This window comes from Schistocerca piceifrons, chromosome 10 (genome assembly GCF_021461385.2).
Source record: "Schistocerca piceifrons isolate TAMUIC-IGC-003096 chromosome 10, iqSchPice1.1, whole genome shotgun sequence".
In the NCBI taxonomy this organism is placed as follows: domain Eukaryota; kingdom Metazoa; phylum Arthropoda; class Insecta; order Orthoptera; family Acrididae; genus Schistocerca; species Schistocerca piceifrons.
The window spans coordinates 96,932,087-96,945,727 of record NC_060147.1 but is presented as its reverse complement, the minus strand read 5'-3'; the positions used below and the strand labels follow the sequence as shown (position 1 = coordinate 96,945,727).

The 13,641-nt window shown below is 39.3% G+C and overlaps 1 protein-coding gene across 1 annotated transcript in view; it reads right to left on the bottom strand.

Moving 5' to 3' along the window:
• Positions 1-13,641, bottom strand: part of LOC124718721 — a 181,759-nt gene that overhangs the window by 25,090 nt on the left and 143,028 nt on the right. Inside the window, exons 31-34 of the mRNA XM_047244339.1 lie at positions 9,090-9,337; positions 6,479-6,608; positions 4,241-4,387; positions 2,720-2,842 (exon numbers count right to left, since the gene is read on the bottom strand). Coding sequence (XP_047100295.1) covers positions 2,720-2,842; positions 4,241-4,387; positions 6,479-6,608; positions 9,090-9,337 — 648 coding nt within the window. The remainder of the gene's footprint in view (positions 1-2,719; positions 2,843-4,240; positions 4,388-6,478; positions 6,609-9,089; positions 9,338-13,641) is intronic.

Sequence of the window (13,641 nt, the reverse complement as noted above, 5' to 3'; positions counted from 1 at the left end):
CTGTATGTATCACCTGCATAAGTAGTATCTGTGTAAGTCTTACGTCACTTTATCTGCATTTGTAACATTCAGTTGTCATCTCACAAAGGCATAAGATGCCAAAAGCAAAAGTGATCAAACAAATATTTTGCAGAACATCAGGAATGTGTTTCTATTTAAAATAGTATTTTTTCATTCATGGTTCCTGCAAACAGGTCACTCATTTACTTAAGCAAAAAATATCTCTGCTGGTTTGTCATTGATGAAAGATGAAAAACAAAAAACAAAAAAAAAATGTTATTCATCACTCTGTCTTATCGTGCAGACCCAACTCTGGAGTGTGCTCATATTCTAACATGAGTTTGCCAAAAATAAATGTAAGTACACAGAGATGTAACAAAATAAAACTTCATTCAGGTAACTGAATGATAGGCCTCTCATCTGGTGCCTAATGTAAACACAGCAGTCATCCGGGATTCCAACCCCAGCTGATGCTGGAATTTTCAGAGTATCTGGCCCTGGCCTCTACCTCTGCTTCTGTTCTGGCATGTGGAGCATGCCAAATACTCCCATGGTGTCTGTGCTGCAGATCCCACAAAGAGCCTACTCTCACACAACACAATATTACATCTCTAGGATTACAGAAATGAAAAAAAAACTTTCTAAAAAGGTGGTTTTTAGTGTTCTGAATCTAAATTGATAAAAAATATCATTTATAGCATTTTTACAGTTAATGCTAATATAAAAAAGAAATGAATTTCTCAGCGATTTTACTATCCAGCTTATATATTTCATATACTCTTTTGGTCTGATTACTAAATACCATAACTACTACGACAAACTCTTGGGATGTTGTGGATCCAGAAAAAACTATATGACCACCTCTGCATTTTTTAAGTTGGGTGTTGCAAAACTATTTGTGAAAGCCTTATCCAAAGATGGAGAATGTTTCAAGTACCTCTGCTAGAGTTTGCTAATCTACAGGGTGTACATAAAGTCCAGGAACACTTTCAATTATCTATTGCACAGTAACCAAACATTGTACAGATATCATACATATGTCACTTTGAAGAGAAACCCTGAAAATTTTTTTTCATGTATACCGCCACAGCATAGTTTGGTAATTTGTCGATAGTCAGGGCTAGTTGCAAACATGGCCACCCTTCTTCGCCGAGAGCACTGTTGCTGGATATTCCTACTTGGGCATGTTGCAGCAATGGCTGATGCCTCAAATGCGATCAGACTCTCTGTTCATCTTTCAGCAGGTGGGGCTCCACCCCATTTTCATCATGAAGCTCGTGGGTACCTCAACACGGGGCTCCCACAACGATGGATTGGCTGCGCTACAGAAGGGACAGCTGTTTCATGAGAGGCCTCCCCAATCACCAGATCTCACTCCGTGTGACTTTTTTTCTGTGGGGACACATTAAGAGCTGATGTATGTACCACCTCTACCACTTGATGTAGCAGAGCTCCGGGACAGAATACGGGAAGCAACTGCCACAGTCGACGATGTCATGCTGGGACAGGTATGGCAAGAATTCGATTACCGTATTGACATCCGCTGGGTCACTCATGGTTCGCATATCAAATGTTTGTAAAAAAAAAACTTTCAGAGTTTCTCTTCAAAATGTGATATGTATGATATCTGTACAATGTTTAGTTCTTGTGCAATAAATAATTGAAAGTGTTCCCAGACTTTGTACACCCTGTATAATAAGTGAAACTGACAACTAAGAAATAGGAATGATGGAAGTCTATATTGCTATTTACCATTCTCTTTGCTGTTTAAAATTTTGGGACCCACAATAAAGTGCAGTTATTTTGATACTGTATTATGTACAAATAATCCCTTCCACTCCCCCCACTTCCCAACTGTGCAGATGAAACTGAACGAACACTTGTATATCTGGAATGAGAAGAAACTTCTGCTTTTAAATTCAGTGGTATACTTCCACTTAAAAGTATGTATAAATTATTTTATTTCTATTAATTTACATGAAAGCAATGTTAAATGTAACATTCTATATGCAATAGGGCCACTAGGGAAATGGTTTGCATTAAATCTCATGATAATAGAATTACTTGTCACATGTAAAGTACACAAAAATTTGGTAATTGACAAATGGAGCAATGATTGCACAGTTTGTTTTGTAATAATTGTATAAATTAAGTTACTCAATTTTTTTGCAGCCATACTGTTGTTCAACACCCTGGTAGTAGTGATCTTTACTAGTCCCTCTCTAGTCACTCAGCCATCTACAGTATAGGAAATTAAGTTGTGAGGGTGGGATTCAGACCTGGATAACTCAGCTGGTTGAGACTGCGTCAATGAGTAATGGAGGTTCCATGTTACTGGTCCCCCACACTGTTTTAATGTGCCAGGAAGTTTCAAAGGCTTTCTTTGCTGGTAACACAGTAATGCTATCAGAGATGGTGACAGACTTGGAAGATTAGCAGCTGAAGGGAATCAATAAGCCTTAAAGCAGTGTAAGTCAACAATTGGGCAGCCATCTTTGCACTAACACAGCTTCCTCTCCTGTGATGCAACAACTGGCCAGTTGTCAAAAAATAAGGAACAAGGATAACTGTTGCAAATTGCCAAATTGATAGTACAACTTTAAGCTATTTTATTTCACTTTTGAGGTATTCACTTCACCCTTATAGGTACTGGTAGTTACGGAGGGAGTTAGTCAGCAGAGCTCGAGACCTCAAGGTGCAAGTGGCATGGCATACTTACCCTTGAGGTTGATGTGGCAGGTGTCCCCGGCATACCACTGGAAGCATTCGCACTGCACCTGGTCGTCACCACGTGCGTGGCACGTGCCGTGGAAGTGACACCGCTCACAACCAATCAGCTCAGCTGTAACACAAGCCAAACACCTCAGCTCACTGTAACAAGCATTTAATGTTGTTATTGTTATTGACTCTATAGCAGGCCTCTATATCTCTGCGTAGCTACTGCAACTGACAGCCACTTGAAACTCCTTGCTTTATTAATCTCCTGGTTCCCCAATAAAATTTTTGCCCCATACATTTTTCTCCATTACCTAATTGATGATTCCTTGATGCTTCAGGATGTGTCTTACCAACAAATCCCTTTGTTCAGTTAAGTTGTGCCATAAATTTCTCTTTCCCAACTCGGGTCAGTACCACCTCATTAATTATTCACTTTACCCCTCTTATCTTCAGCATTATTCTGTAGCACCACATTTCCAAAGCTTCTATCTCTCTTCTTGTCTGAACTGCTTATTGTCCACATTTCACTTCCGTACAAAGCTACACTCCAGACAAATACCTTTAGAAAAGATTTCCTAACGCTTAAATTGATATTAGATGTTAACAAATTCCTCTTATCAAGAATTTTTGTTTGTTTGCCATTGTCAGTGTATATTTTATATCCTCTGTACTATGATCATAATCAGTTACTTTACTGCCCAAAGAGCAAAACCCAGCTACTACTATGAGTCTCATTTCCAAATCTAATTCTCCCAGCATTACCTGATTTCATTCAACTTCATTCCATTAGTCTTGTTTTACTTCTGTTGATTTTCATTTTATAGTCTCTTTTCTGACCATTATCCATCACTGTTCAACTGCTCATTCAAGTACTTTGGCATCTGTGACAGAATTAAACTGTTGTTGTCCAACCTCACAGTTTTTATTTGTTTTGAATTCTTCTGTAAATGCAATACAATGTGGCACTGTTGAAGAAAACGTTAGGAGTGTAACCATGCAATCGTTACCTAGTGTATGGCAGACACGGATACAGAATTCAATTCTGTCAAGAGGATAGATCACAGTTTCTCAGAGAATTCCTGCACCTCCCCCCCCCCCCCCCCACACCACCACCCCACCCTCCTTCCCCCCCTCCCACCACACAAAATTTAATTTGCCTTCTCCCACACATTTAACATACCACAGATTTTAATAATAAACTGCCCCTTTTCCACTCGCCTATCCATCTTCCCTTTCATCTGCCACCACTTTATGGGCTGCTGTGAGTGAAGATGGTGGGAATGGAGGGATGGGGAGAGATGTAAGGAAAAATAGCCCTGCCTCTTTCTTACAGTGCAAGCACCACACTGTAATCAACTCTGCATTCATTGTGCCTAATGCTGTGCTCTGTTGTATTGTATTATTTAGTTTTTAAGTCACATTCTATACTGGCCTGAAGTCATACAAGTTCCAACAACTCCTTCACTCCTAGGAAAATACCAAGTTCATTGTGCATCCAGTATAGATTTAAACTCTTACTGACCTGAACAGAGCCTGCCCGGGAACAGCGGGTTCTCGGAGAGGTCGGCAAAGCCCTCACGGCAGCTGCACGTGTACGTGCCCCGGAGGTTGAAGCAGTGTGCATTCTCCGAGCAGTCGTGGTACTGCCGGCTTGTGCACTCGTCGAAATCTGAAAATATCCACTTGGGTCATTTGATGTACAGCACCAGAACAGCCTACACACAAGATAGAACTCTTCTTGACCATAATCTAATAATAGTCTTAGATTTCATATAGGAGTAGACGATATACAATGATTAGTGATTTACTTGATACAGTCTATCTTATTGTACATTTGTGATTATGTTTATTCCTTTCACATTTATTAATCATTAACTAACACTGTTCGGAATAACAGAATGCCCTCTAAATAATGAAGGTGGATGTATTTCATTTGCAAGATTATACAACTGGATAATTTGTGTATACACATCTGCATTCTGTTGACACTGTAATTTCAAATCCAGATAGATAATAATTTACTCCTGTAATACAGTTTTTCTGTGAAAGATACAAAAATTACCAAATAGAAAGTTCCAGAAAGACACTGCATAAAACTGAAATCAATTATTAAAAGTGTTTGTACATCAGTAGTTAAAAACTTTTAACATAATTTACAAGATTCATATCAAATGAAGTACCTTTAGCACTGAAACCTCTGTAAGCATTAGTAATCAGAACAACTATGGACCTTGGCAGGAACTTGCATATTTCAAAGGCAACTGTTCAAAATTTTATGAAATTCTGTGCAAAAAAGAAACTGTGTAAGAAAATCAACAGTGTTAAACATTTACTTCATTACTATAAAACTTACTGTTACACTTAAGTTTTTGTGAACATGTAATTTTTCATTATAACTTTTCAAAAGTATTAATATAAATAATGAACTGATCATGACTGACTGTTACATTCCCAATACAAGGACAGAATGCCAAGTACTTAGCTGGCATGTCAGTTGTTAAAGAATAAAGTATAGGGTACACAAGTTGTTGTAATGTTTCAAACAAAGGAATGTACAAATTATTTAACCCGTCTGTGGAAAGTGAATGAATATTTCTTTGAAGACTGGGACAATAAATAATAACATTGACTAAAAGGCAGTGTTTCATTCCGTAGTTTGAAAATATGACATGGACCTCTCACTAAAACTAGACATTAAGCCAATTTCAACAATTATGTATGCTTTAAAATTAAACATTTATCTCTTGTCATAGCATAATATCATTACTTCAGTTACCCTGCAGCACTGTTGCAGTTAAGTATGTGACTGTAGGCAGGAGGAGCTATATTTGATCAGTTAGAAGAGAAACAAAAAGTGGTATATCCACCACAATAGAGGAATACTTAAATGTGAAGGATGTAAACTGCAACTTGCAAATATATCTTTTGAAGTATCAACCACATAAAATGTAGTGTAAGCTCATAATTTAACATAGCACAGGAGAGCATATTTATCTGTATCAACAATACAGTCAGTAACTGGTATCATTGAAAAAGCAGGAATATAAGCGTGGCAACTAGCTGTGTGCTGCAGGAACAGTTCTGACCCAACTTCATTCTGACTGCTATTCAGGCTCTTTTGCCGACCGTTGTCACAGTCTGACACATTTGGTTTAATGCTTTAATTTCTCTCTGTAGTATGTTTAGTATGATATTCATAAGAAAGTTGCTTTGCTTTTAAATAGTTCTTAAACACCTCTTAAGTTGCACAAGGATATGAAACTATGTAATGAAAAGTGTTACTAAAAATTGCAAATGTTATTGTATCACTGTGTTTCTATTCTTAATCAACTTATGAGTCCTTAATATCTAACTGATAAATACTAGAAGTCCTCTTGCTGTGACACCTTCTAAAATCAGTCTACATATTATAAAGGAAAAGGTATGTATTAAACCGGGGACCTAGAAATGATGGACAGGCTTCGTCCCACCCAGCCCTCAGTGGTTCACAACCCCACAGTAGGCCACAGCAGTCCACCACCCACCCCACCGCCACTCTGAACCCAGGGTTATTGTGTGGTTCGGACCCCAGTAGACCCCCCGGGAACATCTCATACCAGACGAGTGTAACCCCAAATGTTTGCATGGTAGAATAATTATGGTGTACGCATTGCGCAGCAATTGCCGACACAGTAAGGGAAAAGGTTGTGTTACTATATTAACAACATAAAATGCCAAACTCTCCATACAATAGAGTACTTTGCTCGGAAATAAAACTTACCCTCTGCCTCAATGTGCTGTATGCGCTCCTTGTCAGCATAGACGTCGGTGCCTCCCAGGCTGTAGTTGGTTGCTCTTAGCGACTTGCGGAACACCTCCTTCAGTCGCTCCTCGTCAGTATTGTCTGACAGCTGCAACACAATGAACACCACTAGTATCCCACTTCACATATGTGAGTGACATACATTCTGTTACACTGGTACCTGCAGAGCAATCACTTATCTCTGGAGTCCTAACATTTTTTAACCTCAGTGGTCATGTAAAAATAGACTGTATGACCATCCCTGAAAATCACTGTGCATACCTGGAGGAAACTAACACATAGGCATGCCCTTGTTTTAATTATATTGTGTCTCTGGGTCATACAGAGCATCATATACAGTAGGTTCAATATGTTCTGTGACTACCTCAAAATAAAATACAAAATAATTTATTTTTCCACACCTTGGCTGCATTGATTGTATAGGCTCTGGAATACCTTGGCACAGCTTTGAGTGGAATCCTGTTCAGAATCATCCTCACATACCAATTAATGTGTTCAGCATCCACAGTATGCTTCCACTTCAAAGTATATGAGTCCAGGGAAGAGCATGAACTCCACCGGGACCAAACGAGGTATTCGAGGACTCTTGCCCCTTGTTTTTGGCCAAATGCTAATGCAGAAGTACGCTATTGAGGGCTGGAAAACGAAGTCACAGAACAAATCCACCCCATTGCAAGATTCGTGCACTTGCAACACATTGGCAAATAAATAAATAAATTAATTTTCCTACCCTTGTGCAATAGTTGACAAAGAGAGGAGTTTTCACAAGTGTAGTGTTATCAGTTCTGCAGGCAACTCCTACTCTGTAATCAGCATGCAGCTTCAGCTGACTGCCTTTAGTGACCTCTAGCAGCACTCCTGGGATCAGTTATATAGCATACAAGGGATTCTGGTGAATTTATGTTAGTTAATTTTGTGGCCAATAGTAACTGAAAATGTAAACTACCACAGGTGTATAAGTACAATACTGCCACAAGCTAGTACCTAGCATCATACTATGGATACACATGACATGTTTCAAGTAAAATTTTTTCCTCTACAACTTACAAATTAATATGAGAAATGAATATTTATTTAGAGATAAATGTATGAAACTTTACTATTTGTGTGAAGTTATGAACATAGTTTATTTAGTTATTTACCAGGGAGCTACAGCAGTGAGTTACAGTTTTTTAAATGCAAGATTTTCTTCCATAGTGCCCAACACAGTGTGCCTTCCAAAAAGCTGCAGATGACATGTAAAGTTGCTGAGATCACAGAGTGACAAGTTCCTCAGTGTGCTGTTTGAAGTCATTTGGGATTGTTCACTCCCTGGCACCTGCACGAGTCTTTAGATCACCCGCAAAAAGAAATCTGCTGTTATAGGTTTCATGTGGACTATCCCTGAGGACCACAGTATCCACACCATCTTTCAGGAAACCTGTTGCTCCATTCTAGCACATCATCGCACACAGAATGTACATCTGAACACCTCACTTAAATAACCATTCCTCCATCCGAACATCCATCTCAACACAACCAATCGTGTGCAGTATGTTCCATCCACCCCTACAACTTTGAATATTGTTAGCTCAGTAGCTAAAATTGACATATGTTTGATTTAAATTGATTTGTACACGGCTACAGGCTAGGAAATAATAATGCTCTAGTTTAAAAAATATCACTCATAGCTTTAAATATCTGGAAAATAACTAAATAAACAACGGTCATAACCCCACAAAAGAAGTAATCTTTCTTATGTTTATCTATCTAATTAAATATTCCTTTCACATTTTATTCTGTAAGTCACAGAGGAAAAAAGACTTATTTGGAACTCCTTGTATATCTTCAGCATTAACCGTCTAAATATTGACTGATTGGTTGCTTTATTAATATGTGAAACAATTGATCTTGTATGAATTTTCTCATGTAAAACAATGAATTTTTATAGCTTAAAATTAATTTCTTACACAGTAATGATTTTTTTAAAAATCTAATTACATTTATTTTCTATAGTCTTAGCTACTTATTACTTCTATAAAGACACACCATAAACTTTACTTCATATAATGGATAATGTTTTAATTTAGGTACTCCATTACCACATAAAAACTTTTATTTTCTAAATAATCTTTCAGTTTTGTTGGGAAAGAGTAGATAGTCTCTGTGTCTTTTATATGCTGTGGTAATTTGTTATGTAATATGATGGCATAGTATAATAAACTCCTCTGAGTTCTAACTTTATTGTTTTTATCCAGATGCGAATTGTAGCAATTTCTGATTTTATAATCATGTACAAAACAATTTTCAGCATAGTGGTCAGTATTCTTTTAACATACAGATGAGCCTGAAAAGGCTCAAAAACTAGTTTATGAAAAATACATGTATTTCAAAAAGTTACTAGAAACAGATATCAGTACATGCATTAAATTAATGTAGAGTCACACATCCTACAATATCCATAATGGACAATATTAATTCATCACATCTTTGGAGGCGTAAATTTTAATTTTTGTCTGCTTAAGACTGGATGGTGGCTGTAGTGTAGGTGACGTGTACTGACTGATCAGATGGACGGAACATAGCTCACCTTGACTTGGAAGGTGACGATGATGCCAGCGCCTGCACTCTCATCGGGTGGCAGGAAGGCTTCCACGGAGACACCGTGGAAGACGTCACGCAGGTCAGACTGCATGACCAGCCGGTCGAGACCCTCAGCAGCGGCACGAGATGTTTCGGCAAAGGTGTCGCTGCCCGTGTCTCCCAGGCCGGGCGAGAAGGTGAGCGGACGGTCACCGCGCCGGGCCAGCACCAGCCGCAGCGTGTAAGTATATGTTGCTGCAGGAAGGGAGGCCACTCTTTGGTATCACATCACACACCATGTATTGCAACTAGTCTTTCAGCCCCCCCCCCCCCCCTCCCCTCTTCCACCCACTCTCTCTCTCTCTCCTTCTCTCTCTCTCTCTCTCTCTCTCTCTCTCTCTCTCTCTCTCTCTCTCTCTCTCTCTCTCTCTCTCTCTCTCTCTCTCCCCCCCCCCCCACACACACACACACACACACAGAGAGAGAGAGAGAGAGGGAGGGAGAGGGGGGGGGAGGGGGCAGTGAAAGAAAAGAATGAGAGATGCACAAACAGACAAAGATCATGCTACAATCCTTTTCTGAGTGTGGGTATCTATCATATATTTAGTGAAACAACTTGCCCAAGTGACATAAGGCAGTACTGGCTTAGCCTAAAAGGACATCATCATTTATACACCACTCACTAATAAAATGTACGATCATTCAAGCAAACTCCAGGCATTTCTGTGGGTAATTCTGTTGCTAGCACTCTACAGTGTTAATATCCAAACGCACTCCCTACTTTATAGAGCAGTGTATGATGGCTATGAACCAGACTGCTGGATGTGCTCAGTTACTGAAATGGAGTACTTGGCCTCAACATTTTCCATAACTGGTTTTCAGTGCATTACTTTGCTCGTTATGCTCGCATCACTCTCTGGAGTCATGTTAGATAGTGGCTGCTGTTTGTAGTAGTGTTGGACAATCTAAGAATTATTAACTGAAAAATCGATTCAAACAAATCCTCGAGAGCTGATGTCGAGTATTTGAGTACCAAATCTCAGAATGAGACCTCCCGTTTTACATAGTGATTCAGCTCTTGTCAGCAGCACGCGAGGCCAGAACAAGAACACTGTAATATTGTTGGCTAAATGGTACCTACATAGAAACTTGTCGAATCTGAAGCATGATGTTGGTGTTTTGGAAGACAGTCTTTTCAGATAAACATTGTTGTATGTGGAAACTGTAATGTCATGCATTATGGGAGAAACTCAGCTGGACAGTAACTAGTTCTGAGTCTAATTATGCTTTGCTTCAATTATGAATGATTAGTATTCAAAGTAAGTGTATTGCCTCACCTAAAAAAATATCTTAATACCGACTGACAACAGCTAAACATCCTATTAATCATTTGTAGTGATCCCCATTGTAGTCCAGGTGAACTGCTATCAATGGAGCTACAACTGTGCAATATCTTCTGCGTGAGGGGCTCAGTTGTAGAGGTGACGAGGTGAGTGAAAGAACATTCATGAGGTGTGGCAGAAGAGTATATGTCCACCTGCAATACTCATGTGAAATGTCTGGCTGTTATGAACAGCACACATACTCATGTTTTCCACAGTGCCATGAGGTATGAATATGGTGTGGGTGTGTGTTTCTTTTGTACTCTAGCTTGACAAAGGATTTATTCTGGAAGCCAGGAAATTTTCTCTCTCCTTTGTGTGAGCATGTTGACGACTCAATGCTTCTGCTATTTGGGAAGAAGTGTCCTTTGTTCCTAAATTATTTAAATCAAAAGATATATTTAAGAAATCAGTTTTGGAATACGCATATTTTATAATTCTGTTTATACAACCCTGTATATTTTTTTACCAAATAATTTTCTTAAAACAGAATAAGAAATATTGCCTAGCAAAGAATATACACTAATCCAAAAATGTGTTTTTTATGCAAAATGTAAGATTTGTTTGAGAAACTAACTTCAGAAAGTGGACGTATTTTCCTTCAGTTAGATGAAACTGTTTTCTTTGGAGGTGCATGATACAACATGAAATACTACATTTCTGATGAAAACACACTGGATAAACATTCAAGAACGGAGGACTTTACAACTGCAGCCACCTATATGGTTTGAATCCTTTCCATTCTCGGAAACAGATGTGATTTAATTCTGTTTAAATCACTGATGTTTTCATGTATCTGAGATCAATCATGACCACTAGATCTATTCCTAATCAAATGTTTCAGATGATAATTCCTTCGTAAAGTATAACATAAACTTTGGTTCTCTCATAACAGACGCTTTTGGCCACTACATAAAACTGCTGGAAATGATCTTCCGATTTCCGTATTCTTTCAGTAATTATCCCTAGCTTTATTAACATGTATTGAAAATCAGAACCGTCTACATCTACATGGATACTCTGCAAATCACATTTAAGTGCCTGGCAGAGGGTTCATTGAACCAGTTTCACAATTCTCCATTATTCCAATGTCGTATAGTGTGCGGAAAGAACGAACACCTATATATTTCCGTACGAGCTCTGATTTCCCTTATTTTATCATAGTGACCGTTTCTCCCTATGTAGGTCGGTGTCAAGAAAATATTTTCGCATTTGGAGGAGAAAGTTGGTAATTGGAATTTTGTGAGAAGATTCCACCGCAACGAAAAATGCCTTTCTTTTAATGATGTTCGGCCCAAATTCTGTATCATTTCTGTGACACTCTCTCCCATATTTCACGATAATACAAAATGTGCTGCCCTTCTTTGAACTTTTTTGATGTACTCCGTCAGTCCTACCTGGTAAGGATCCCACACCACGCAGTAGTATTCTAAAAGAGGACGTACAAGCGTAGTGCAGGCAGTCTCCTTAGTAGATCTGTTACGTTTTCCAAGTGTCCTGCCAATAAAATGCAGTCTTTGGTTACCCTTCCCAACAACATTTTTGATGTGTTCCTTCCAATTTAAGTTGTTCGTAATTGTAATACCTAGGTATTTAGTTGAATTTACAGCTTTTAGATTAGACTGATTTATCATGTAACCACAGTTTAATGAATTCCTTTTAGCACTCATGTGGATGACCTCACACTTTTCGTTATTTAGGGTCAACTGCCAATTTTCACTCCATTCGGATATCTTTTCTAAATCGTTTTGCATTCACAGGTTTTACAGGGGATATCTTTCATGAACTAACTGAGCAAAAACTGCCATGAGAGAACTGGTAATATTAACTTTGACACTTTCTTTAGAAAGGCAGTTTGAAGCAATTGAGGGATTTCATACAAAGCACGAGGTCAAAATAGCTCATTTCCGATAACCAAGTTACTTAAAAGATGATGTTTTAATCACAATTAACTAATTATCAATAAAGATATGTTGATAACTTGTGTAATAATTTGCCTGGACAAAATCCAATTTCAGACTTCCAATCATATAATCATTTGCTATACACTGATGAGCCAGAACATTACGACTGCCGGCCTACTATCGGTCTGAGTTTGACTGGGGGCAGATTATGATGGCCTGGAAGCTCAGCACGAGCATTTTGGAAACTGCATGATTTGTCAGGTATTCAAAGAGTGCTGTAGCGAGTGTGTTCAACACAGGGTGAAACCACCTCCTGACATCATGGGGTTGGGCAGCCACCCATCATTACAGATATTGGATGTCGTAGGCTGGACAAACTGGTAAAACAGGACAGACAGGGAACCGTGGCGGAACTAACATCAGACTCGCTGGGCAGAGTACAAGTGTGTCTGAACACACAATGCACTATACACTCATAAAAATGGCCCTCCACAGTTGACAACTTACGCATGTGCCGATGTTAACACCACAAAATTGGCAACGAAGACTGAAATGACTGCCGGCATTGGACTTTGGCCCTTCCTGATACTAATGGTAGGGCACAAATCCATCATCTTCCAGGCGAACATCTCCTTGATATCAGTACTGCAGGATAGAGACAAGCTAGAAGTAGCTCCATTATGTTCTGGGGAAGACTCGCTTGGGTATCCATGAGTCCAGTGGACCTCTTGCAAGGCAACATGATGGCCAAGGAGTATCATACACTAGTTGCAGACCATGTACACCCCTTCATGATGATAATGTTCCCCAATGGCAGTGGCATTTTTCAGCAATATAATGCACTGTGTCACACGGAGTGTGATGGAGTGGCCCAAGGAACACAGTGGTGAGTTCCAATTGATGTACTGGCCCCACTCCTATTTGCCAGATCTAAACCCAAATGAACACATCTGGGATGTGATTGAATACGATGTCAGAGCTCATCACCCCCACCCCCCCCCCTCCCCTCCCCTCAATTCATGGGAATTAGGTGACTCACGTGTGCGGATGTGGTACCAACTCCTTCCAGTGACCTACCGAGGCCTCATTGTTCCCCCGGCATGATGGATCACTACTGTTATCGGTGCCGAAGGTGGAGGTACCAGCTCTTAGTTAGGAGGTCATAATGTTCTGGCTGATCAGTGTACATCACAATGTTGTTGTTGTTGTGGTCTTCAGTCCTGAGACTGGTTTGATGCAGCTCTCCATGCTACCGTATCCTGTGCAAGTTTCT